Source organism: Manacus candei, unplaced genomic scaffold (assembly GCF_025592945.1).
Source record: "Manacus candei isolate 608988 ecotype Guabito, Panama unplaced genomic scaffold, ASM2559294v1 h1tg000159l, whole genome shotgun sequence".
NCBI lineage: Eukaryota > Metazoa > Chordata > Aves > Passeriformes > Pipridae > Manacus > Manacus candei.
This window is the reverse complement of record NW_026138207.1, coordinates 4,293,324-4,318,473: the sequence shown is the minus strand read 5'-3', so window position 1 is coordinate 4,318,473 and position 25,150 is coordinate 4,293,324. Positions and strand designations below refer to the sequence as shown.

Below are 25,150 nucleotides of genomic sequence, written 5' to 3'. Positions count from 1 at the left end.
AAAACCTAACAATCATGCTGGAGAACTGTTTATGTTAGCTCAATAAGAGACTGACCATATTTGTGCATTGAATTCTTCTAAGCTAAGCTTTTGATGAGGCAGAGTGCCATTTCTGTATAGCTACAAATAATGAGCTAAATTCACTGCTGGCATTACTGAGTACAATTCAAATCCATTTAATGTTCAGCTAACTAAAGCAACAGTTTTGATTAACCAAGAAATAAAAGTGAATTCTGAATTATTTCTAACAGCAGTTTTAGAAGTCCAGAAATAGTGGCAATGAAAACCACAATAAATATTTTCAGATATTTGGTTGCACTTTGTTGATGCCCTTTTCAAAACAAACAGATCCTGAATTAACTTTGTGAGTGCATTCCTACCTTTGTGAGCATGCTGGTAAGGTGAGAAAGTGCTTGTGCCAGAGGTACTTGGAAAAATGGCTGAAATGCCAGAGTTAGCCCCTGCACCTGCAATATAAACAGAAATGCCATAAACTTCCGTGGTTACTTTGTCCAGTCAAAGGAATATGTTGGCTCAAGTAAAAGGAGCTTTTCATTCTCTTGGTTGCATTCCCCATTTATTAGCAAAGAACCCATGAACTGGTCATTTTTTGAAATGTCACTAATATCAATATGCATTACTGGCATGCTGAAAGTTGCCAACTGACTTTTTTGACTACATTTGACTACATTTTTGCATAGTGTCTAGAGGGAGTGGAAGAAATCAAAGATCCTGAACAGCTATGAACTGAGAAGACACTGAAGCATCTTCAGACACAGGCAGGGCCAACCATTATAAATAGATTCCCATGTTACAGATCTGTCCTGGGTATCAGAAAGTTTTCCAGATCCAGCTGATGATTCAAACCATTTACAACCCCCTGCTCCATTATTTGCAACTGCAGACTCTGAGACTCAGCTCAGAGTCAGCTCATGTAGATTCATCAGACTAGCGCTTCTCACAGGCATCCGTCATTAGCAGCGTCATTGTGAAGCTGTGGTAGTATACAAACCCTTGTGACCCCACAGCAAAACCAAGCAAAGGTGACAATTAGCAGTGCTGAATGCTTTTCTGTTCCATGGAGATGTACTGTCACAAAAGGAAGTATTTAAATTTCCTGTAATGTAACCGGGCAGTATGTTTCTTGTGATTGTCACTGTCAGTCCAAATATATATTCTGAGGAGAGGGAAAATCCACTAAAACAGTAAAGTGAAGAACTTATAAGAATACTTTATACTGTCAGATGGGTGAGATTGTCCAATTGGGGTTTTCATGTCTAAATTCTACAATTAAGGTTAAAAGTTAATTTTTCAGTTGGTGTCATAAGCCAAGTTTTCAAAGCATTAAACCAAGTCACAAATTAACATATTTTGACAATATCAGACCATACTGCATATTATTTGGAATAAGTCTTTCACACAGAATGGTGGTGGCATAGTATTCCAAATCAGAACACAAATATTAGGGTTGGGCATAAACATTCTCTTAATTCTCAAATAAACTTTAATGCCACTGCTAAGCAGGTAATGCAAACAGATGCTGTCAACAGACACTGAAAAACATTTTCTGTCTTGGAAGGGGTATGAAATCCCTCCTGCTTTATATTAGCTGTCTACGGAAAAAAGTCCATTGATAATTATATTCAGCAGACTTAAAGGCAAAAAATTGTCCCAGCCATCTGGTAAGATGTGCACAGCACATGGCTTCACAAGCTAATTTGGGAACTAGAGTAGATGAGAGCTCACTGTGCCATTCTTTTGACCAAGTAAATATTTGAAGAAACCAAATCCATCAGGTAAACTTGACAGGAAATTAAGTGCTCTGGAATGGTCTGAGAAATGTTCCATGGTTAAGAACACAGCAATATACACATTCTTCAAATTAAGAGAAATGGCTTTTTAAAAAAGAAAAAAAAAGTATTACCCAACATAAAACATGGCTGCATGTAGTGAATGAGAAATGTACACTTAAAGTGGCCACAAAGTATGAGTTGCAGATGTCTTCAAAAGAAATTTTCTCTAACAATGATAAAACTTCTTTCAAACATCATTTGTTGGAAGGAAATGGATTAATTTATTAAAACTGGGATTTTTTCAAACTGAATAAGTGTTTTCATAAAGTTTTAAATATACTACTTTATTAATTCAGATGCTTTTCATATTATGCAAATGACAGCCAGATTACATAAATCTTCTCTGTGGTCCTTTCTCTGTGACAGACTTCCTTCTAAGAAGAATTAGTTAGGAGCTCCAGGAACTGCAGTGTAGCAGTAGACCATCTAGGGATCAGTAAATGAAGATGTCATCTGCAGGTAGTGGATATTGAGGACAGGTAATTTGTAAAACTTTCAGCAATTCTTCACAAAACTGAAGTGAATCATCCTTGGTTGTGACCTCTGTGTTTACTCATCATGGCTGGACAACAGAGGAAATTTAGTAAATAGCTGGTGCTGTAGCCTGATACTTTCCTTCATGTCCACAGCTACCAGGCCTACGCCTGTTCTTGCATCCCCCCTGGCAAATCCAATTACAGCCAATTGTGATTCTGCGTGGTCCTTGCAAGCTGCAACAAGTCAACAATAGCTCCTCTTATGCTGTCTCTTGGTGAACACAGGCAAGCTGTGCTGCTTTGTCTGCCTGCAGTTTAGCCAACAAACTCCAGCTCATCTCCCCCATGAGGGAATTTTGTCAAACTTGCCTCTTTTTCCTTCACTTGAAGTATGTAGTCACTGAAGTATTTCTGCCTAATCAATCTTTTAGTCACTTGGTATTGTTAACCTTGTGCTTTCCATCCATCTGTGAAAGGAAGTAGAGCCTTTCAAGATGGGAAGTCACACAGTAGCACACAGAACAGGAATGGTAAGGAGGAAAGTCATCCATTCTTCATTCACCGTCATCGTCACACTTCACTCAGCTCTCCCCCACATGTTCTCCATACCAGGCACACACATGCACACATGCACACAAGCCTCGCCTGTGCACAAGAGTGAGCACCTTCAGCTCCTGAGCCTACGTGCAGAATTGTCTTTGCATGGGAACAGAGCCACCTCGTTTGTTCTGCAGTCCCTATCCTGGAAAAATCAAGGCTGGTGCTAGAATGTGATGGCCTTTTACATATGCCTAGGTGGGAGTTAGTCATTATGCATATTTTAGGCCTATTGTCAAATTTTGGCATATCCATTATGAGCCAAGATTTCTCTTTAGATGTGGCTTAGAATAAAGTGCCAATTTGCGCACCTGCATTGCAAGAGGAACCAAAAATGCCAGCTTCTGTGGAATTTTGGTTTATATCACTTTTGTGTAAGCAAAAAGAACTCATAGCAGCTGCTTTTTCCCAGTCCAGCACCACGCCATGACTGCAACGTCAGTTGTTTCTGTGCACATCCAGTTTTGCATCCCAATCGCATTATTAATTCTGGTTCTAATATAGATGAAACATAATCTATAAAGACTTAGATACAGCTCAGACAGAGACATCCTAAAGTGCTACAGCACAACATATGGAAACAACTCTATTTAGAAAAAAAAAAGACCAATGGCTGTAATATAGCTGTGAGAAAGAGTGGTTTATATTCCTGGACACCTATAAGTAATACTGTAGGAATGTGAAGAAGACATTAGGAAAGAAGTTTATCATTGATGGTTGGTCAACTTTTGCATTATAAATGTTTTTATTCAAAAAATTCTGATTTAGTTGTAACTTTCTTGGAGTCTAAATACAGTTTCAATTAAAAAACCCTCCATACTTATTGTTTAAAAGAACAATTGAATCTGTATTCACATTTGAATTTGGGGGTTTAACTCAAAAGATATTTAATTTAAATTGCTATGCAGGGGCCTTTTGTCCTTATAGGTAACAAATGCTGGGCAATAAAATAATTTTTGTTGTTGTTTCAATGAACCTTTCTGCTTTATGTAACAGACTATTAGAGTTGTTCTTGTACCTTGAGACAGACTTACAATGAGAAGTGACAAACCAAACTACCAGATTTGTGAGAGGAAGAGGAGGGCACAGGGAAAGGAGGTCTTACCAACGTGCCCCCTTGCAAGTGTTTGTGAGTGAAAAAAATCTGGTGCAGTAGGAGACCATATGTGCTCCTGACATAAGTTGCTGTAGGTATCAGCTTACTGGTCCATGCAAAGGACTGCTGCTCATAGTTAGCAACAGCTTTTTTTTTTTTTTTAGTTTATTTAATACCTAATAACATATTATAAAAATCCCCAAAGTGTGTACAAAACGAACTATCAGAGTGATCTTCAAATAAACATTTAAAAAATCTGTATCTATATATGTATCTATTTCTTGCCATTGAGTGTGGCTTGCTTTCTCCTCATGCATCCCTCTTCTCACAGCCATGGTGCAGTTATGAATGGCACAGCCGACCTGTGAGTGCCATCATCGAGACTGTTTTATGGACATGAAGTAAGATAAAGCACACATGCAAATAAATAATTAGCAGCCTTAAATATGAGATGAAAAATAAATTATACTGAATTGAAATTCAATAAAGATGGAAAGTTTATGTTTTACAAAGCAGTTGAAAACTGGATTTTAACTAAGTCTGGTCATAACTAAAGACCTAGATATGTAGAAAGCAGAGGTCAGAATTTTCAAATTAATGTCAATCTGTATTCAGGTACTTACATGAAAGGTTTGTTTTCAAACTTAAGGAAACAGCACTTCAGATGGAATGCCTGTGCACTTGGAAAGTCATGGAAGCTAAAGCAGCTGTCAAAGCCAAGCTGCTTTCTGAGGTGCTTACATTGTGACTTCAGTAACCAAATATAAACCAATCCTGAAAATACTGCAAATCACCAATAACAGAGCATATCCTGGGCAATGACTGCTCTTTATTTTACTGTCTTTGCAGGGTACATACAGAATACTATAAAGTAAGTGACTCTACTATTTTCTGGAGCCACAGGTAGATTCTTCATTTAGTGTAGATAATTATTACACTAGGAAGAGCATGAAGTAAATTAATTCCTGAGATTTAAACTTCTAAAAAAGGTGATAAGAAAGTTCCCCCAGACTTTTATTTTCAATACGGTCAATCTCACTGTAAGCAACCAGAACACATAAAAGGAAATATTTTATGCTGTTGTGCTCTCTGTAATGTCTTTCACTGTTTTATTTCTCTCTCCTTTTATTTTGCCAGGGCAGAGAAGCAGTGACAATTATAGGCCATGTGGTCTTAGTCTGATGATCTGGATTCACCAGGAGCTGTAATCATTGCACAGCACTGGAAGGTCACAGGCACACATGAACTAAGCCTATGTTCAGCGATTCCGTACTATCACCTATTTCTCTGTGCAACATGAAGGGGATAACTGCTCTTTAAACCTTACTATCACGACTTCACAGCATCAAAAGGAAGAGAACAGACCCACCAGGAACCAAGCTTCCATTTCTCTATTGTCCTGGTGGCCAGCCCATCTGTATGGGTGGTAGAAAGCTGCAGTTCTGCAGGTTTAGCAGCTCCTGAGCCCAGTCAGAGCAATGCTGCAGAGACCTGCAATGTCTTCCATGGGCAGGTGATGCTCACCGTGGGAGCTGCAGCTCCAGCACCAGTGAAAACATCAAAGTCATTGGAGTAACCACCAGGACCAGACACTCTCCTGAGTGATACCCTGGCCCAGCTTTCCCAGCAGCTGAGGACAGCAAATTTTGTATTTTCTTCTCTGATCCCTCCCCTTGAAGCTGAGGCTGGCTGATTTTGTCACAAGGTGAGGTTCCTTCCCTCATACGGACAAACCATAAGGGGAGGAGAATCAGGCCATACCATTGGTGAATAATAAAGCACAGCCTTTAACATTTCGTTCACATTACACACGTGAAGAAGAAAGGGGTGTTCAGAGACCAAACAAGTCAAAAAAAAAAAAAAAAAGAGAGAAAGACAAGTTTGTTAGCTCCAGCTAACAAGCCTATTCATTTGTATGTGTAATTTGACACAAAAAAAGTCCTGATGTTGATCATATTACAAAAAACAAAACTGGCAAGGAAAGGAAAATAGTGATATTACAAAGAATGGAGAGTTAAAATAAAAATCTCTCACAGAATTATTTTCACTCATACAAGTGGTTTTGGCATTAGGCTTGTTTGTTTTAAGCACTTCGATTAAGGAGGCTGAGTTCTCAGTCTTCAGTACACAGGTATGGATGTGCTCCCCTGACTACAGTTCATCACATAAAGCCATCAATTGTTTAGTTATTTTTGAAGTTCTAATGATTCAAGAATAAAAATTACCTTTTTTGTTTCTAGATGTCATTTGCTCTCTGGTAATTAAAAAATAACTTGACCATATGTTTTCCTCTATTGTTTTTCTTTTTTTCTTCTTCCTTTTTTTTTAATTTTCCCAAGTCATCATTGGTAGGTGTGAGACTTAAAAACTTACACAGGTTTGTAATTGTATCTGTTTTCATATATGAAACCAGCAAAAACGGTGAAATAAACCAACATAGAGTATTTTATGCCCATACACACTTATGAATATATGCAGTAGATTAAAAAAAAAACCTTAATCAATTGCTGAAGTTCCTTAGATCTGTAAATGCAAAAAAATTGGCATATTTGATGTAATTGTGTAAATCCAACTTCAAAAAAAATGTTCTTAAAGTTTTTATAACAGGGTTTGATTTTGTTTTCCTTCAGCATTTTTGAACTGAAGTGGCAGATATTAAAGTTTGAAAAGAAAGAGGGAGTTAATATACATAAACTCATTGAGAGTTTCTGCTGCTAAAAGACAAAATCTCTTCCAGGAGTAACTACCTCTCTGCCAGAGAAACTTCGTGTATGGCTAAACCTTCTGTCTTTTACATATGCTTTTACACTGGATAAAAGAAAAAAAAAAACAAATCAAAAACACCCTACATAGTCAGCGGCCTGAAGTGACTCCAATTCCAGAGGTGCTGACAGACAATTCAGCACCATTAACTATGGGAAGCCACATCTTAGAGTGGTTTGGTGCTCATTACCTTAATTCTTTGATTTGCATGGGAAAGCTGCCTCCCCTGCCTCTTGCAGTGCTTTTATTTATCACAAAGGTATCATATCCCAATTTAGTGTCAACAAGGGGGACTGATGGCTCATGATCTGCTTCATGCACAGCTGAAGGTCTCGCACCTTTGACATTTTGGCATTGTGCTCCTCTGTGCTTAGCATGGAGGTTCCTACACAGGAGACTTGAGGGAACTGTATGCTGAGAGGCCAGAAATCTTACAGGTGTTTCACAGTGCACAAGATAGGAAAAACTGTAGTCTTTATGGTGACGTTTACCTTTTTCCCAGTAAGAAAAAGTTTTCCTGCTCCACAACACACATCCTTATGCTTATTATGCACAGCCTCTTCCCTGTATGTGCCCACAAGCTGCTGTTGAAGCTTGTTATTCCTCCCAGGCTGCAGAACTGTTGCTCCCATCCTTCAATCCAGTGCCTCAATTAAACCTCTCACTTCTGAGAAGTATCTCCCTTTCCTTCCCCTCCTTTCCATGCTATTTTGTGCTACTTATGTCTCAAAAAAAAAAAAAAAAAGGTGACACGGGTCCATCAAGGAATTTCTTTCTCATTCCCAGTCATTTTTTCACTAATATTTCCAGATGCTGGGGCATGGAGTGTTCACCTTGCTTCCTCTGCCATTTCAAGTTTTACTGACTGTATATGAGATGAAAGTTGCACAGCACTCTCTTGGAGTTAAAAGACATTTTTTTACCCCTTGATCAAACCCAAATACTTTTTTTGCCAGATAAAATGTATCACCAGGCAAATTCTCTGAGGAAGTTTCCATGTAAGGGTATGCACCCCCCAGAGCTGGCCCTCTGTAACACACAGACCAGGCACTTCCCCAGCAAGGAATGTTTTCACCACTGTTCTCCAGCACTAACAAAGGCCTGAAACAGGATTTATCTGCCCTCATTTTTCTGTCTAGAAGTGCAAAGCCAGAGCTTGTCACCCTAAGCTTCCTATTTTTAAGTAATTTGCCATTCTCATTTCCTTGTGACCCACTGGGTCACCTTTCTCCAGTGGTGTGCTGTGCGCAGCAGTGCCTGAAGAATAAGATCTCTGGGGGAGAGGCAACCCTTTAGTTTGGGGTTTAAGCTCCCAAATGCTGTTCAATGCTATTCTGAACTCTCAAGAAAGGAACGGAAGATTCCTGGGCCATTTTGAGTTTTCATTCTGGTTCCTCCATCATGACAGCCAGCCAACAAGCAGAGGTCATTCTGCACAAAGGAACTATTCCTACCAAAAAGCTGGTAGGAATATGACAGAAACCATGTGCTTGTGTTAAGGTTATGTGCTCAAAGCGCACGTAACATGAGTTTGGAATTTGCAAAACTCAGAAAATTCCACAGCTGTGTATTACTGACATGTCACCTCTTCTTTGCTCTGACTGCTATAATCTGATGATAGTGAAATGTGTGAAAAAGACCATCTACTAATACCAGATTTTACACTGCTTGCCACAGCAAAAAGTGAGCTGTTCAAGAGGTTCCTGCAGCAAGGCTGATTTTCCATCTGGAGTACAAATTAATAGCTATGAATTGGGAAGCTGCCATTCCAAACGGGGTCCAGAGGTTTAGACATCATAAGCCAAATTACCTGAGTTTAGTGATTTGAGAGATTTGGATTTTAAGACGCTTTCCGGCTTTTTTAACACTTGTAGTCAAATGGTTGGTTTCATGGAGTTGATTAAAATGGAAATCTTTAGTCTTTCTATTCCTAATGTTTTCTTCTACCTCAATACCCAGTCAATTTGTCAGTTTATGCACCTGCCTAAATTCCTCCCAAAGATAATATATATTTATTCTGTGTTTGTCAAGCTAAAAATTGCATGTGGTTAATCAGTTGTGCCATTCATCTTTCCTTACAGAAGCACATCACATATCGTATCTGTCAGATATCCTACAAAAGACAAAGATTTTTTTTTTTTAATTGAGTAATAGCCATAAATCTTCAGGTACTTCCTTGCCAAATCATTAAGTTACAACATGTCTAATACTAGTAAAACCCCATTTCAGAATGTGTTTGAGAGAGACCATCAGAGCTGAGGAAAATTCCCAGCTATGGGCTAGCAGCAGGCAGGGTTCTGTTCCCACCAATGGGGCAGCCAGGTGCATCTGCATCCTCTTACCATATACCCTCAACTCCCACCAAGACTCCCTGTGCTGGGTTTGGCTGGGATACAGACAATTTTCTTAATAGTAGCTAGTATGGGGCTGTGGTTTGGATTTGTGACCAAAAAGGTGTTGATAATTCAGGGATGCTTTCATCATGGCTCAGCAGCACTTCCACAGCACCTTTTCTGCCTCTTACACCTCATCCCACCAGTGAGTGGGCTGGGTGTACACAAGGAGCCAGGACAGTTGATCCCAACTGACCTGAGGGACATCCCACACCATATGTGTCATGCTCAGCATATAAAGCTGGGGGAAGAAGGAGGAAGGGTGGCACATTCAAAAAGTGATGGTGTTTGTGTTCCCAACTCACCATTATGTGTGATGTAGCCCTGCTTTCCTGGGGATGGCTGGATACCTGCCTGCCTGTGGGAAGTGGGGAATGAATTCCTTGTACTGCATTGCTGATGTGCATGGCTTTTGCTTTACCTATTAGACTGTTTTTGTCTCAACCCATTAGTTTTCTCACTTTTACCCTTCCGATTCTCTTTCCTAGCCAATGGGTGGAGTGAGTGGCTGTGTGAGGCTGGACTGTCAGCTGGAGTTAAACCACGACATTCCTACCCTTGTGTTTTCACTTACCTCTCCACCTTCTTCCCATATCTCACATCTGGGTCCTCCCTGGCACCCCTACCTCACCTCCTAATACAGATGTTATCGCATCAAAATCACACTCACCCTGCCCTCACCCACTCCCGCTGTCTCGGGACAGGTTGGGTTACTGCAGCCAAGTGGGGTGAGCAGCTGTACAACAGACCCACCACTTTGCATGCAGAGAGCTTGGGGAGATATCTCCTTCTAGACTGCTACCACTCACCAGGAGCTCTGTGAGGTGGTGATTATGCCCTGGCTCCTCCAAGCTCTTGCACTTTAGGAAAGGTGGTAGCTGTTCATGACCTATCGTCCTTTGAAGTGACCAGCAGATCACCAATGATACACAGTTCAGCAGCATCTGAACAAAATAATTGCTATTTATGTACACAAAAATAAATGCTCAGGGACTTTCATGTCAACTCCTCCTTTCAAATCAAGCAGGCAAAATATTACTTTTCATGACAAGGGCTTCTAAAAGAACAGAACATGGACAGGATTTTGGGTTTAGATGCATTAGGTTTCTCAAGGGAACTACTCAGCTTTGTTTTTTTTGTTTGTTTGGGTTTTTGGTTTGATCTTTTTTAAAGCTTTTTCTCCTGATCTTCTCCAGATTCTCTGAGGGGGTGTGGAAGTAATTTGGTCATTCAGAGAGAACCTTTTTTTTTTTTTCTTTTTCTCACTTTCTTTGCCCCCTAAAGGAGTGGTTTTCTGGGGGGTTGCCTCTGCATAACAGTGCTGGTGCGGGGCGGTCCCTCCTCCTCATGGCATAAGGATGGATAAGCCATTACACATGCACATGGTATGCAAAGGAACAGGTACCTCTAGGGTGTCACACACATACACACATGATTTTTTTCAATTAGCAAACTACAGGTTCTTTGTCAATGAAATCTACAGAATTAACTCATCAGTGCTGACCACTGCACAGCAATATCAACTCTTGAATCACTTTGAAGCCAAAGGATACGAAAAGGTGAGATGCACTTTTTACTTGATCTACAAATTGTCCCATGTTTTCTTCTCAAGAGAACTGAAACTCAATAAAAAAAATACACAGATATAGGATTTCCTGTACCTTCTGGTTAAGTAAGCCTAGTAAGTCCTGCATGGGATGTCTTAACAGACGAAAACTGGAGCACAAATGAACAACAGCAGGTCTTAAATTGAAGGTTCTGATCTCTCCTCAAATGATCAGCATTCCCTCCCTTTGTTGGCAAGGCTAGTTGGAAGAAGAAATTGCTTTACTGGAGCTGGGCTTATTGTTTGAACATAATAATCATCACTGAAAGACTTCACGTTGAGCTTGCAGATGACTGTAAGTCAAAACCAGATGATTTAAAGTCAAAACCAGATGAAATGCACAGAAATGGCAGAACACTTACATTCCTTGGTGTTAGGAGGTGCCAACAAGCACGAGTAGCAAACCATCCCGTAGATATTGCGAGGTCTGTTTTCCAGCATGTAGTAACTGCAATGAAGGGCAAGATGAGGCAAAACAGTGTAAATTAATATGCTACAACTGAGCATGGTTCAGCAGCAACCAATTATACAGAGATAAAATCATTAAAAAAAACCCCTTTTATAAGCAATGTGATACAAAGATTCTTCTTCTTTTTTTTTTTTTTTCAGTTGTCCAAATAGAGACAATTCTTCCTTTCCTCCTAAAAGGTAATTAATCAAACATCGAGACATGACAAGAAGTGGTAACACTGCCCAAAACAACATTATTCTCCCTGCTGAATTCAAGCTGCAATTTACAGCATGCCCTGAAAAGAGATTTTTCAAAATATGGGAATGCTATTTTTTGAAGCAGTAATCTTTCAAGCAAGACCACCAGTTGGATATGGTTGGCTGATTTTATTCACAAACATCATATGAATAATCTCCATAATGTTAGAACCAAACCTGAGCCAAATCATAATAAAAAATACAGGAAAACACCACTCTTACAAGGCAAAGCAGATTAGCTTTTGTAGGTTTGGTTTGGGATTTTTTACCTCCTTGCTGTATTGTTTATAAGTTAGTCCTTGATAGTGGAATTACAGTGTGAAGGAATTTGAACTTCATGATTTGAACTTCTGGGCTGATAATAAAGTTAATGTTGGAATAAGGTAATTGGTTATGCAAGAGTTGGATCCACATGCACCTTAATGAGTAAATTACATCAGAATCATACATATATTGATGTAACATCACACAGTTGATGTTATGGATATGTCTTTACAAATCACTTGTAAATCACTACAGATCTTAATGAAGAGATGAATAAATTCATAATCCATTCTGTGTAGACAGGTGCTCAACATTACAAACACTTTATACAATGGGGAATTTGTTTCCTGCTCTTATGTACCTGTCTATGCACGTGCAATATAGTTTTGTTTTGGTTTTTTTTCTGGAAATGTATGTATTGTTAGGAAATCACTGCTGAAACTTCATCAAAATCAGTTGGTGTACTAATTAATGATCCAGCCTACAAATAAGGGATATAGCACCAGGAAATGGAGTACACAGAGATGCAAGGGGGAGACAGGGACTCAGAGGAGGAACCTCAGAGAGCCAGTGAACTGAACATGGTTCATTTCTTATTGGTTTTAAAAGATGCACCTTCACTCCTCCCTACAAATGTCTCTTGTGCCCCATCTGCCACTCTACCCTTCTCTCAGGAGCAAAACTTCATCTTTCTTCTCTTATGAGGGCCTATGTAATATCAGTTTGTAAAGCAGCTAATGAATAAGAAGGAAAGATTGCCAAACCACAAAACAAAAGAGTGGAAGGCCAAAGATACATATAAATATATGAAGAAAAATACAGGACAGTTAGGATCCATAGTCTAATAACTGTGGTGGTTTAGGAAAGACAAACAATCCTTCTGACAGTTAATTAAATCAAGCTGGTGGAATAATTCTTGGTTTTCGACACAATGCAGAATGGTGGAGCACATACAAAGAAAACCGAAGAGGATGATCATGGCAGGCAACTGTTGACCCATTTGAGTAGGAAACTCTGCAGCTGCAAACATTAGTGATTCACCCCCATGAAGCACTGGCAACAGACTTGTGTTTCAGGTTAATTTCCAATGCACCAAATATTTAAGGCAGAGTTGGAAATATCTGATCCCTTTATGTCAATAACTATGGAGAAGAAGTGGCCCAGTAATGAAATAATGAATTTTCACAGTATTAGTCTTCCACCATGAGACTCATTCTTTCTTTCCTTGGCACCTGCCAGGCTCAGGTTTGAAAGTGTTACGGACAAAATCTGAGATTAAAAGCTAGACTGAAATATGGACTTATTTTCCTGCTTAACAGCTTGGTGGTTTATCTTGGGCTAACCTTGGTGGTGCCATGTCACACTCAGGGACTTGGACCCAGGTCAGGTCTGCTGTCCTGCAGGGACCAGGGCACCGGGGACTGGGGCAGGAGGTGGAGGGGGGCAGGGTAGTGCCATTCTCTGCAGGGGACAGTCTGCAGAAAGGCAGCAAGAAGTTGGTGAGCACATGGGTGGAGGCACCAGCTGCCTTATTCACAATGGGGTGTGGGGGTGTGTGTGTGTGGGGGGTCTTTATTTTATTAAAAATTCACTGACTAAACCTTTTCATCCAGAAAACAAATGAGAGTTCACTGCTTCTCTTAAAATGTCTCAGAGAAGAGAACTGAATGTGGATTTGCTGGAACTACGGAACACATGAAAAGGGGAAGCCTCAGTAGTAGAGGCATTTCTGACTACATTTAAAAAGAAAATTATCCCATTGCAATTCTACATTGTGAGGAGACTGGGGACTTAATTCAAGATGAAAATAGGTGCTGGGGCAGCATAAGGGATATGTATCTTATATACTTGGCCTGTTCTTACTCCTCCATGGGTTTCCACTAATGGCCACTACTGAAAGAAGACATATGACCAGGCTAGAGGGACCCTTGCTCTGACCCACTGTGGCTGCTTGTAGTTAGCTGTGATCTCAATTACACTCCAGGAACACCTAATGGATCACCCCACTGAGGGAAATAGTCTGACTCACACCTAATTTCCACATTCTTGACCTGTCCTGTTTGGCATGATGGAAGAGCTTCTGGGCAGGAGCAGAGAACAAAGCCTGCAGTGTCCCAGGAGGTTCAGTCTAGGTACCTCTAGAGTTCACTGGCAACTGGACTTTGGTTTTGAGGATCACAGCTTCAGAGCTAAAATCTTTCCTGGCCACAGTCTTGCATCCTTCTTGTATGTGTGACAGTGCTATTTTTATTTTATATTGGAGGGAAGACAGAGAGGCAGTGGATGACCCCTTCTCTTGCACCAAAGGTCTCTTTCTTCCCTAAAATTGATAATAAGAGTGAAAAAAAATAGAAGGAAAATATATAATTATCCAGCGCTTATTTTAAGATGAAGTATAAAGGACAACACTTGTAGCCACTGGAAAAGGCTGCGAGTTCAGTGGTTTTTTGTCTGAAAACTTCCGCTCAGAATGTGCCATATGTTCATCTTTTCCTCGCACTGCTTTACTGAGCTGGTGAAAAATAGCAAAGGGATGAGATGTCCCTAAATGGAGATGTGAGCTGTTACTTCGGGAAGATGAGTAGCATGTTATGGAAGCAGTCCTCTGAAAATGGAAACCTTATTTTTTCCCCTTATATTGACTGAGGGGCTCTTTTAGGTTTACTGCCTAGGCAAGGCAGCACTGTGACAGCTGCCACTCACCTTGGTGCCTGGCTGTCCCTGTGACACCGGGGGCAGTAACGAGATCAGCCTGAGCTACTCACCAGCTCTCTGCTCTGACACAGGGGGTCTGCATCTCCCCCACCCTCGCAAAAGGAGCAAACTCTGAGGACTCTAAGTAGCACGAGAAGTCAGGGCAGGTTCAGAGCTGGTTTTAGCCCATGTTTAGTTTATCTTGAGAGTTCCATCTATTCAAGCTTGGACTAAGAAGGTGTTTCTTCTTAACTGCTGGTTTTGCCAAACAATCCCGGGACCTGAGAGTTGCACAGGAGTGGCACACAGCCAAATTCCGGCAGGCCAGTTTCTGCTACAGGCTACACCTGTGCAAACACGATGCTTTGAGAGTTCTCCCCAAGCACCAGCTGTGCAAGCTGATTATTTTCAGCCAGCACCCTTCTCCCACCTGGGTGACCTCATCAGTCCTGACAAAAATTGCAAAATAGCAACTGTGGCCACTATTTAAGTTTCTTGCTCTTTATAATGTATGAGGGGAAGTCAAGAGGGAGCTCTTTTCAAATCACATCATCAGTCTGTTTGGCTGGCAGCTAGACAAGTCCTTCATTTTATTTGTAAACTGTGAAAATTTCACACAGACTCACTGATATAATAAACCTGGAAGACTGCAGGGCCTCTTTAACAGGGTTCTCTGTACTGTAAGCAGTGTAGGTTATACAGTATCTGCAAACTGCACAAAAGCCAAAAGTCAACAGAATTACTCTTTAAACCAAAGTGGCACAGTGGTAGAAACTGAAAAGGTATGTAAGGTGATGTTGTGTTTTAGAGTATTTACTCACCCTACAAAAAAAATGTTGAGAGTGCATAGGTATGCTTTGGTTTGCAGCCTTTCAAATGTAATACAGACGAGAATATACTGCTAACATACCCAATGTAGCAATATCTTTCTCACTATTACTATCATTATATTATTATACTGAGCATAAGAGACCATTACAAAGATGGACTTAGAAAACATTATTTATTTTAAGCCCCTTCAGTCAGCCCTGAAACTTGTTTTGACTCTGAACAACAGCAACCCCCCCACACATTAGCAGCTCCTTAGACCCTTTTCTGTTGGCTAGAAAGGACCCTAAGAGACTAAAATGCCTTGGTAAATCTCACCTAACAGATATGTTAGCTAATGCTGTCAACTACTGACAAATGTGCCAGCTGCTCACATCTGGAGAAGATATTTTATGCTCCCAAACATGCCACAGTGCCTCCATAGACCCTACAGGGTATCCAAGGCATTTTCATGCAGTTCATTTGTAGGATGCAGGATGTAGGACTTAGCAGATGGCTCTCTGAAGCTACGGATTGAGTCCAAGCTGGATTTCTTAGAGCATTTAAAATGGCACTGCACACATATGCTTATTCTCTTTCCACTTCTAGCAAGAGAAAAAAGTTTTCTAGTTGGTCCAAACAACTACTTCTTCAGTGAGGTTTCAGTAAGATTAACGACATCTTCTTTAGGGTCCCTTCCAACCCTAACCATTCTATGATTCTATGATTTATTAAACTCATCAATGCTTTTGAAACATTTAAATGTATTGGTTTAGCAGAGACAAAAAAGCATAATTCACCATAATTTCCCCTACAGTCAGCTAGGACATGAAGAAAGGCTGTCAGAGACTTTGACATCAAGGAAGTATTTTCCAGTGCCTTGGGTAGAGCAAAGGTCTGTGGAAAAGTCCTTACCCTGGGAGACAAGGACCACATTCTGCATCATTCTCCTGATCACCAGGTGTCATGACTGTGGCTCGAAAAAAACCCTCACAGTCTTTGTGCCGTCTGCATATCTGGTAACCTCCTCTGGAAAACTTCTCTGAAGGGCAGGGGATGCAGCCATAGTCCTCGTCTTTGGTGCCATATCCACATGTCTGCAACAACACAAAGTCACTGAAAAGCAGTCTTGTGCTGCACACCAACTTCTAGCAAAAGAGAATGTTCAGAGCCTGGTTCATTGGCTTTGCAGCACAAAGGGAAAGAAGTCTGCCGTTTGGCCCATTAATGTCTGTCCTAAAAAGGCCATGTAGGGCTATAAGGATGCAGCATGCTGCGTGCTGGAGAGGGAGAACTGGAGCATCATACTCCTTGTAAGTGGCCCCCCACAGCTACTTCTATCATAGTCCAGCAAATCGTGGAAGTGACTTTCAGCTGCTACTTAGATAGAAAGCAAACTGAAAATGGAAGAGTAGAGGAGACTACTACAGGAGAAACACAGCTGCAGTAGGGCTATCAGCAGCTTTCATGCTAGGAGAGCCCAGAGGGAACATCACAAAAGGCAATGTTTGGATGGGATTCTGTAACCTCTGAACTCACATGTCTCAGATGAACATTATGTTTAGATTAAATAAAACTAAACCCAACTGGTTATTATTCAAACGTCCTTGTTCAGGACTACCAACTGTGTGAAATGTTTGCACTAGGATGTTTATCCCATTAAAACCAAACAGGATTTCAAGAATTTATTTTTTTTAATAAGCAACAATTATCTGTTGTAAATCAAATGGTTACTTAGGAACTATAATTTAAAATGTTGCAGAAACATCCAAGTTCCTCTAGTGCCAAAATATCTCAGTGGGAGAGCAAAACTAAATTGTTGGTGTGGGGGGCCAGCAAGCACACCAGACTAACCAATTTATCACACCATGCCAGAACAGCAGCATCAGATTTTAAACAACTGTTGAGAAGAGAACAGACTGGCAGAGACTCTGCGTGGAACTTTTACTTTTCAACTTTTACAGTATCACTTTTAACCGGCTGCTCCTGAGATGTGGATTAGTGGCATGCATGCATGATGCCTTTCTCCCACTTCACACTTGCAAGTGTGAGCGCTCCTGCTTAAGCACCCCTGTCCTTCCCCGTTTTCTTTCCTATCCATATATTACCACCAGGTAGCAAAGCATTCGTTTTTCACATTTGGTGCTTGATATGTCCCCCACCAGCAGAGGAAGCTGAAATTACCATGTAAGGTTCTTCACCCGGCTCGCACTTGGGGCAGTCATGGCACATGCCAGTGGTCTGGTTGTAGTATTCATTCTCGCCGCAGTTGGAGTATTCAGCACTGGCAGAGTACACCAGGGAGACCTGTCACCAGAGAGCATCCCAGAGCACTGTCACTTCCACGGCTTTCCTTATCCATGCCTCACCCCCTCCCCTTGCCCAGCTGCTTAGCAGACAGCAGGGCCAGCATTGCAGTGTGAAACACCTCTAAAGCTCAGAAGCAGAAGTGGTAATACTACGTGGAATGGAAGAAGATGCATTTTTCAGCAACCTGGTCCCTCTAAGAGCTTCTCAGAGCGCTGATGTTCATGCTTGTTGGCACAGCCACTCATTAAAATACTGAAAGCTGTGGTTCCTGACCTATTAACTCTCATGCTCTCCTGCACAAGGAAATGTCTGAGTTTGCACCCTCATGCTTCCCAGTTCTAATGAGCCTTCATAAAAGTGACTGCAATGGACAACTATATCAACCCAAGATAATGCACTGCCTTGGGCCTCAACCATGATAAGGCTGTGCTTCATGTGACACACAAGCTAATCAGTGCTTCCATTGCCTTCTGTCTCTGCTCCATCCTGAGTCCTCCTCTTTCCCCCTCCTCTCTAGCAGCCACAGTTCAAGCAGCATATGCCCAAGTGTTTTATTAAATGAAAACTGATCACTGCATCAGGCTTCAGTCCCTAGGTCATCTGTGGTTCTGCCATGACGATTCACAGATGGTTGTGAAGAACGCAAGCAGAACCCTGTTATATTTGCACACCAGAGAGACATGTACATACATAAATACCTACCACCAGGAAAGGGAACACATGAGTCCATTTACGTTCACTCAGGTGAGCCATGCTCTCTTGATGTTTTACCTGAAAAGATAGAATTGGTGATTGTTTACAAACACGAGTAAATATTTGTGTGTGTTGCCAAAATAAGAACAGAAGGGCTCATAAGCAGAACAAAGGTTACATGGGAGTGATGCCCAGAGATCTAAACAGAGGGGGAGATGTGCACGTGCGCGCACACACACATGCTACACACCCTTACTGCACATCTCTTTCCTCTCTTTGAGAAGACCAATGGCATGAGGGATTTGCCATATTGACAAAAATCTGTGAAAGATGAGGAGCCAAGTCTGAGTTCTGACAGTTCTTGGCTTGCTGAGAAATCCTCCCAGAGGAACTGGGAACTACATCTTGACAACTAAATGAAAGAGGGCTGGGGATCAGTAGCCTGGCTTATGTCCACACCACTTAGTGCTTGACCACACTAGATCAGGTTTGCCTAGGAAAGATCTGGATGGAGGAGCCAAAGCAGAGCCAGGGAGTGAACCGATGGTAAGCAGTGTAGGCAATCAGCACACCAGGGCTGCACTTTCCTTGATGGCTCCTGTGGATCCACTGAGAAAGCCAAGAAGTGCCTTCTGTGGGAAGCGTCAGCTGCTTTTTGTTCTTGATAAGCAAACTGCAGATTTAACAAGTTAAACACAATGAAGGAGCCAAACTTTATATCTGAATTGCCATTAAAATGGTTGGGGAAAAGAAAGGCTGCAATCAATGTTACAAACACACATGTTAATTTATTTAGTTTCTTAAAATAAGTAATTTTGAATAAGAGCTAATATTACATATTCATGTACTGGATATCTTTATAAGGTGAAAAAAGAGACTGGAAAAGGAGGCACAGATTGTTTTGTTAGCCTGATACAACATATTTAATGATACTGTTACAGCACATAATATGCCCTAGGGATTTTAGAGCTTCCAATTGCAAATGTTTGAGATACAGTCGCAACACTTTGGTCCTAGCAGATGTAAACCACTCTTTCAATTTTCCAGGTCTCAGACACTGGGAGACTTTTAGTCTCCCACAAGAGTACAATTACTGCTTTGTGCCACATTTGGGTATACAACCTACATGAGGGCAGTGCTTCAGTATTTGTGATAGCTGCTAACATTTACATTTTTAAACACTAAGTAGATTAAGCAAAGATTATATCGCTTCAGCATCAAGCTATGAAGTTGCTTTATACGTTCCTTCCAGCAATTGGGCTAGCTGAGACAGGTAACTGGGTGGGTGGGTGGACAACATGAATTATGAGTATATTCATTTCTGCAGGAAATTGCACTTTGAAACCTAGAAACAAAAGAGAATCAGAGATAAATTGTCCTAAATCTGGAGGTAAGAGATGGAAAATAGTCATGCAATTGTACAAAGTGTCAAACATGTAAGTTGGATGAAGGCTTTGTCTATGGCAGTGCAGTTGCTTGGAAAGGTTCCAAGGATATAGTCTTAATGCATATGTCTGTTAAACTGTACCCTAATTATAAAAGAGTTTGTTAGACCATAGATATTAATATTATTAAGGCTGTGTCCCCACTGATACTGAAAAATTATCATATTTATTATAAATCCGGTCTGAGGCTGCTCAGAACCAACAATTTCAACACTAAATCTTGAATCTGTAATTTTACAGTAAGAATATGTTTTACAGCAAAATCACACTCCAGTTGTTTTCAAGCCCCCCAGATGTTTGCTGTTTGAGGTACTTGAGTGCAATCATAGCCAGATTTGGAAAATGGAACTGAAGAAGTGTAGCCCACTAATGTATAATACAGTATTCTCCATTTGGCATTTATTTACACAAAATGTTGAAAATGTCAAGTTATACATAGATAAATAAAATATTTTTCTGCCTCTTAATATAAATATGCATGTGGGATATGTTTTGCACGTAAACATTTTTTTTTCTTTGCATTCCATCATTATATGCAGCAATATGTCAAGCATATGGGAAATACTTTTTTAACTGGAAAAAGCCATTTCAAAGTGCTAAATATGGCCAAACTAGAACTACAGGGGAGACTTTTTCTCCAAATTGGAATACCAAAAAAGTTAAATTTAAGTATTCATTCTCCTATTCAAGTACACTGGTATAAGTTGGCTGTGCTATTTTCTGCTGGTTTCTTTTTGGTTTTGTTTATTTGTTTGTTCTTGTTTGTTTGTTGGGGGGTGGTTGTGGTTTTGTTTTGTTTTGTTTTTTCCTCCTTTGGAGTTAAAGCTCAAAAAACTTACTTTCATTTTATAACACAGGAGGTGGGGGAAGGTAGATGGGCCACAGGTAGTTACTCAGCTTGGTGATACCTGAAGGTATCTGCCAAGAAATGCCAGGCTGCTCGTGGGCTTGTTTTCAGTTTTCAGGCATGTTAAGTTATATCTGCACCATGCTATTTGTCACTCATTAATCCTATCCACACAACAATGGATCTTCTAGTGCCAAGATCCCCTTTTTGTCTAGCTGACATCTATGAAGACATGGACAACCAGACAGTTTCTGACAAAAAGCAGGAAGAAGAGTGACCAGTTATTATAGCCCCTAACCATTAAAAGAAATTAGTTCTTAATTAATTATTCCACTTTGACTGAAGCAAATGACTGTGGGATGGCTCTCCTGTGGGATGGCATGAAGCAGGGAGCGGAAAGGAGCTGGACATGTATTTTTTGCTGGGACTATGCTATCACTTCTAAGGAATTTGGGATCTCTGGCAGCTTGTCTGCTGAGCCCTCCACAGATCCTGATTTGTGTTTTTGTTTGGGACGTGTGGGTGTCTCCTGAGAGGAGGTGTAAAACACAGACCTGTATCTTTGTGGATCAGGTGTGCAACACACAGCAAGCCTCGTCATGACTAGCGGGGGTTGCTAATTACAGCTATATTTGTCTTTTGGGCATATTCGTTAATAGCTGGCAAGAATATACACATAAGCTGACAGGAAAGGGAAGACTATTCTCCCAGTGGCAACCACAGAAAGAAATGCTAGAGACTCCTTGTCTCAGCTACTCTCCCACAGAATGTAAGGTGGAAATTTGGGGAACAGGAAAAGAGATGACTGGGAACCTATTGCTCAAATATTTCTCCTCTCAGACAAAAAGGTGTTGCATACAGTCCTTGTGGTTTCTCACCAAGAACTGGCAGATACAAACAAACAAATAAATAAATAAATAAATAAATAAATCGACAGGTAGAAAATGCTTAGTTCATGCTGTCTAAAAGAGGAAAAGCAACATTCATTGCAGTTAACCTTTAAATCTCACAATTTACTTAATTTATAAGGTAGCACTGCCATGATATTTAGACGATCCATGAGTACAGTCGGAGTAAATATATGAAATGTGCAAACAATGAGGTTACTACAGCTAGTGGTCTGAGCTAAACCTCACAGCTTTTGATGGATGACCTTAGACATTTTTTTAATTCCCTGGCTTCAGTAAGTAATACAGTGCAAAAATAATTTGCTGTCATAGACTTTTTTGTTCTTTAAAATACAGTTGAAAAGAGAAGGAAAACAAACACATGGATTGAACTATAGAAGTATGTTTCTTAATGTTGTTAGAGAGATGGGGGCTTTTTGGTGTCTCTATATTTCTTTAGTTTCATCACTGACATAGATATACTTCAAGGACATAAAACTTAATCTTGTGAGAGGGAAAGGCACAAACACCATCTTAAACAACTTTGCCAATTCTGATATTTCTATATGCACCTCTTTTCTGGGGTTTCCTAAGCAGTTTGGTTATCAGGCCTGTGGCTATGAATGTAATACCTAAGTAGCTGGGAAATCTGAATTGATCATAAATCCACATCCAAGATCTCTACAAAAACAGCAGAATGTGAGACAAATGCTTTCACACAAATAAAGGTAGGCATGTTGTATGTACTTCACAAGGACCACCAGCAAATCCAGAACTTGTCCTGAGTTTCTAGGTTTTATGGGAGGAACCTCCCAAACCACCTTTTCCAAAGATTACCACAGTTTTTTGCATGAGCTCAGTAGATAATCTCTGTATGCTCCTAATGCTGCTAAATCCTTTTTAACTGAGATAAGCACATAATCCTCACTGCAGGGCCTCACAGGTTTCAGAGTTCAGCAGCAGAGCTCAGTCTAGCTCCAGACGTGGGAAAAAAGAGACAGTTTGAGTTTTACTTTCAGGAGGGGAAAAGGTTCTCTGAGCCCATCACTGAATGACAATGATGGCACTGCAAGCTTGGGGACAGAATAAACTTAGAGAAGTATAAGTAAGTAAAAACACAGAAATTATGGAAAAAACCTATTTCATAATCCTGATTATAGTTTGTATTGTTGTGAAAAAGTACTGCATGGAGCATTATTACACTTGTAGGACAACACCAACTACACTGTTTCCCACTGTTTCTTTATCACTTTGACCTTGCAAATACCTTAAGAACTACCTTACAGAGATGTCAAAAGTGCTAAAATGATACAACTCCATTTTTCCATTTCACCTGAAACATCAAAAGAAAGTGAGAACAGCTCAAGCTACACATAATACTTTCATTGCCCCTGTGATCTGGAAACTCTCTCAGAGAAATAATTGATTGGGCACAGAAACAAGACTTTTTCCAGTGGGAACTGCATTAACAAGAGGAGACATCAAAGATTTTTTAATTTATTAATGGGGGCAAGATGTGCTGAGGACCTGAGGACAGTCAAGCTTCTTACAGACCCATTTATTTGGAAACTACGTCTGGAAGTCTGTATTTGAACCTGCTTTCTCACCTTACATAAAGACACGTGTTGGCTCTCATGTAGGTGGGCCATCAGCTATCTGAAAAGGTCTTCAGGGAAAAAAAAAAAAAAGACTACCATGAAGGAACAAAGCAAAAGCAGCAAAGAAGGGAAGGCTGTTTTCAAACACTTTGCATGGCTGGCATACCTTTCTATGGAAAGGGGGCACTAACAAGGCACAGGGCCCAAATTATTCCTTCTGGTTTGCTTGCTTACATTTATGTATTCAGAGGGCTCAGGCTTTTCTTTTAAGAAACATTGGCAATGGTGGGGGTGGTAGCAGCATGCTGGAGATATGTTAGGGCTGTGCCCCATTCTCCCTCCACCAGAGCTCCTTCTTCACTGCCCAGGTGAGCTTGCCCTGCTGCCAGCTCACAGCTGCCAGAGGGCATCTGAGTTTTCCACGGAAACAGTGGGAAGATGGATCTTACATTGCCATGAAAAATTGCAAATGAACACATTAGATTACTCAGCCTAATAATTCTAGGGAAAGAATTAATGAGCAGCAATACAATCGTCCACTGTATACCAGATTGTCCCAGTACCTATCAGCTCAGTGCTTTCTCCATCACCACTTCCTAACAAGTTTCCCCATCTACCCCTGCCTGAGGGAGAGGAAATCTGTGTTTGGCATTTTGCTTCCAGAGGCAAGGAAAAATTTCTGATATGAAAACAACTCAATTTAGATTCAGAAGCTCTCCTGAGACATGTATTGCTTTCCATTCAGAGCAGAAAATTAAAAGCTTATTAGGAAAATACAAACCACCAAAGCAATGATGGTGCTTCTCTAACATGTTTTCCTTTTTACCATGCTTTATGCATTTTAGATGACAGATAACATAGTAAGAACAGCCTGAGTCTTGTCTCGCATTTTTAAGACCAATATGGATTTGAACTCACACTTTGCTTCTGTTTCTCAGGGTCTATTCCTGGGAGCTGCTGAGTACCTTCGAAGCTCACGATATTTGGGAAGCAGAGGAATTTTAGTATGGTGCAGAGACTGTCATCCTTTAAAAACATAACAGTTGATGGATAGGAAAGAGGTGGAGTAATTTAGAAATACTTTACAGGAAGGAACTGAGGTGAAATCCTGCAGTGACCATTGAAAGAATTTATTGAAATTGTAAATAGAATAGAAATCCCATGGTGACCATTCAACAAATAATGTCTGCTCTTAGCTCTGCAGCACATTTGCATTTCTTAGCTAAAAGCCAGAATATTGTTAGAGGTCAACACACAGTGATGTTTTTTCCATGGTTTACATGAAAACATCTGAATTACTGCATCTTACAGGCACAGTGAATAGCAGTTGGGTTGCAGTGGGAGGGAACTGTAGCACAGCATGCTGGTACCTCTGAAGGTACCCCTGAGCAGGTCCCTGCATAGGGCAGGATGTCATCAGGAGGATCCTGCCCACAAACTCTTTACTTTTACAAGTGCAAAACAACATTACAGCAGTTTCACTGTTTGGCAAATGTAATGGAGCCAGTATTAGGTAGTGGCCATGTATACTTTGGTACTTGATGTTAGAGTCCCAGAAAAGACTCTTGTTTGTCAACAGACCTCTGTCTTACAGACAAAGGGATACGTACGCTGCCAACAAACATTAGGTTTTTTATTATTCTATTTTTTACATAACTGTGTTTGAAGGGAATTTATTATTTTTGTAAACTAAAGGCTGGCTGCATTTAAATTCAAAACTACATCCCAAGCTGCCCCGGACACCATTGTTGGGAAGAGCAGGGAGAGGAAGAAGAGAGAGGGGAAGGTCTCTGCTGGGAACAGGGACCACACAGCAAGCAGGCACCGTGCCGGGGGTGCCCAAGGGGAGAGGTGGCTGTGGGGCATGGCACAGGGAGCCTGCAGCACCAGATGAGGCTTGTGGGCCCCTGTGCCCCAAGCAGGATGTTGAGGGGTGGTCCACTGAGCAGACCCCGATGTGTCCCATCCACCTACCCATCTCATGGGCATGGGCACCTCTGGGGCACCAGCGAGGCTATGGGATGAAGTGGGCAAAAAATATAGCTCCCAGTGCCAATGCCAGGCAGAGGAACATGCCTGAGCAACCAAATCTCCCATATCTGTGGGTAGTTGC

At 40.8% G+C, this 25,150-nt stretch overlaps 1 protein-coding gene across 2 annotated transcripts in view; it reads right to left on the bottom strand.

The window, feature by feature from the left end:
- The window catches only part of EDAR (ectodysplasin A receptor), a 72,738-nt gene that overhangs the window by 9,042 nt on the left and 38,546 nt on the right, over window positions 1-25,150 (bottom strand). For both annotated transcript variants that reach the window (XM_051772765.1, XM_051772766.1), the window contains exons 2-6: window positions 18,270-18,338; window positions 17,442-17,564; window positions 16,173-16,354; window positions 11,147-11,232; window positions 381-467 (exon numbers count right to left, since the gene is read on the bottom strand). In XM_051772765.1, coding sequence (XP_051628725.1) covers window positions 381-467; window positions 11,147-11,232; window positions 16,173-16,354; window positions 17,442-17,564; window positions 18,270-18,320 — 529 coding nt within the window. In that variant the 5' untranslated portion in view covers window positions 18,321-18,338. The remainder of the gene's footprint in view (window positions 1-380; window positions 468-11,146; window positions 11,233-16,172; window positions 16,355-17,441; window positions 17,565-18,269; window positions 18,339-25,150) is intronic.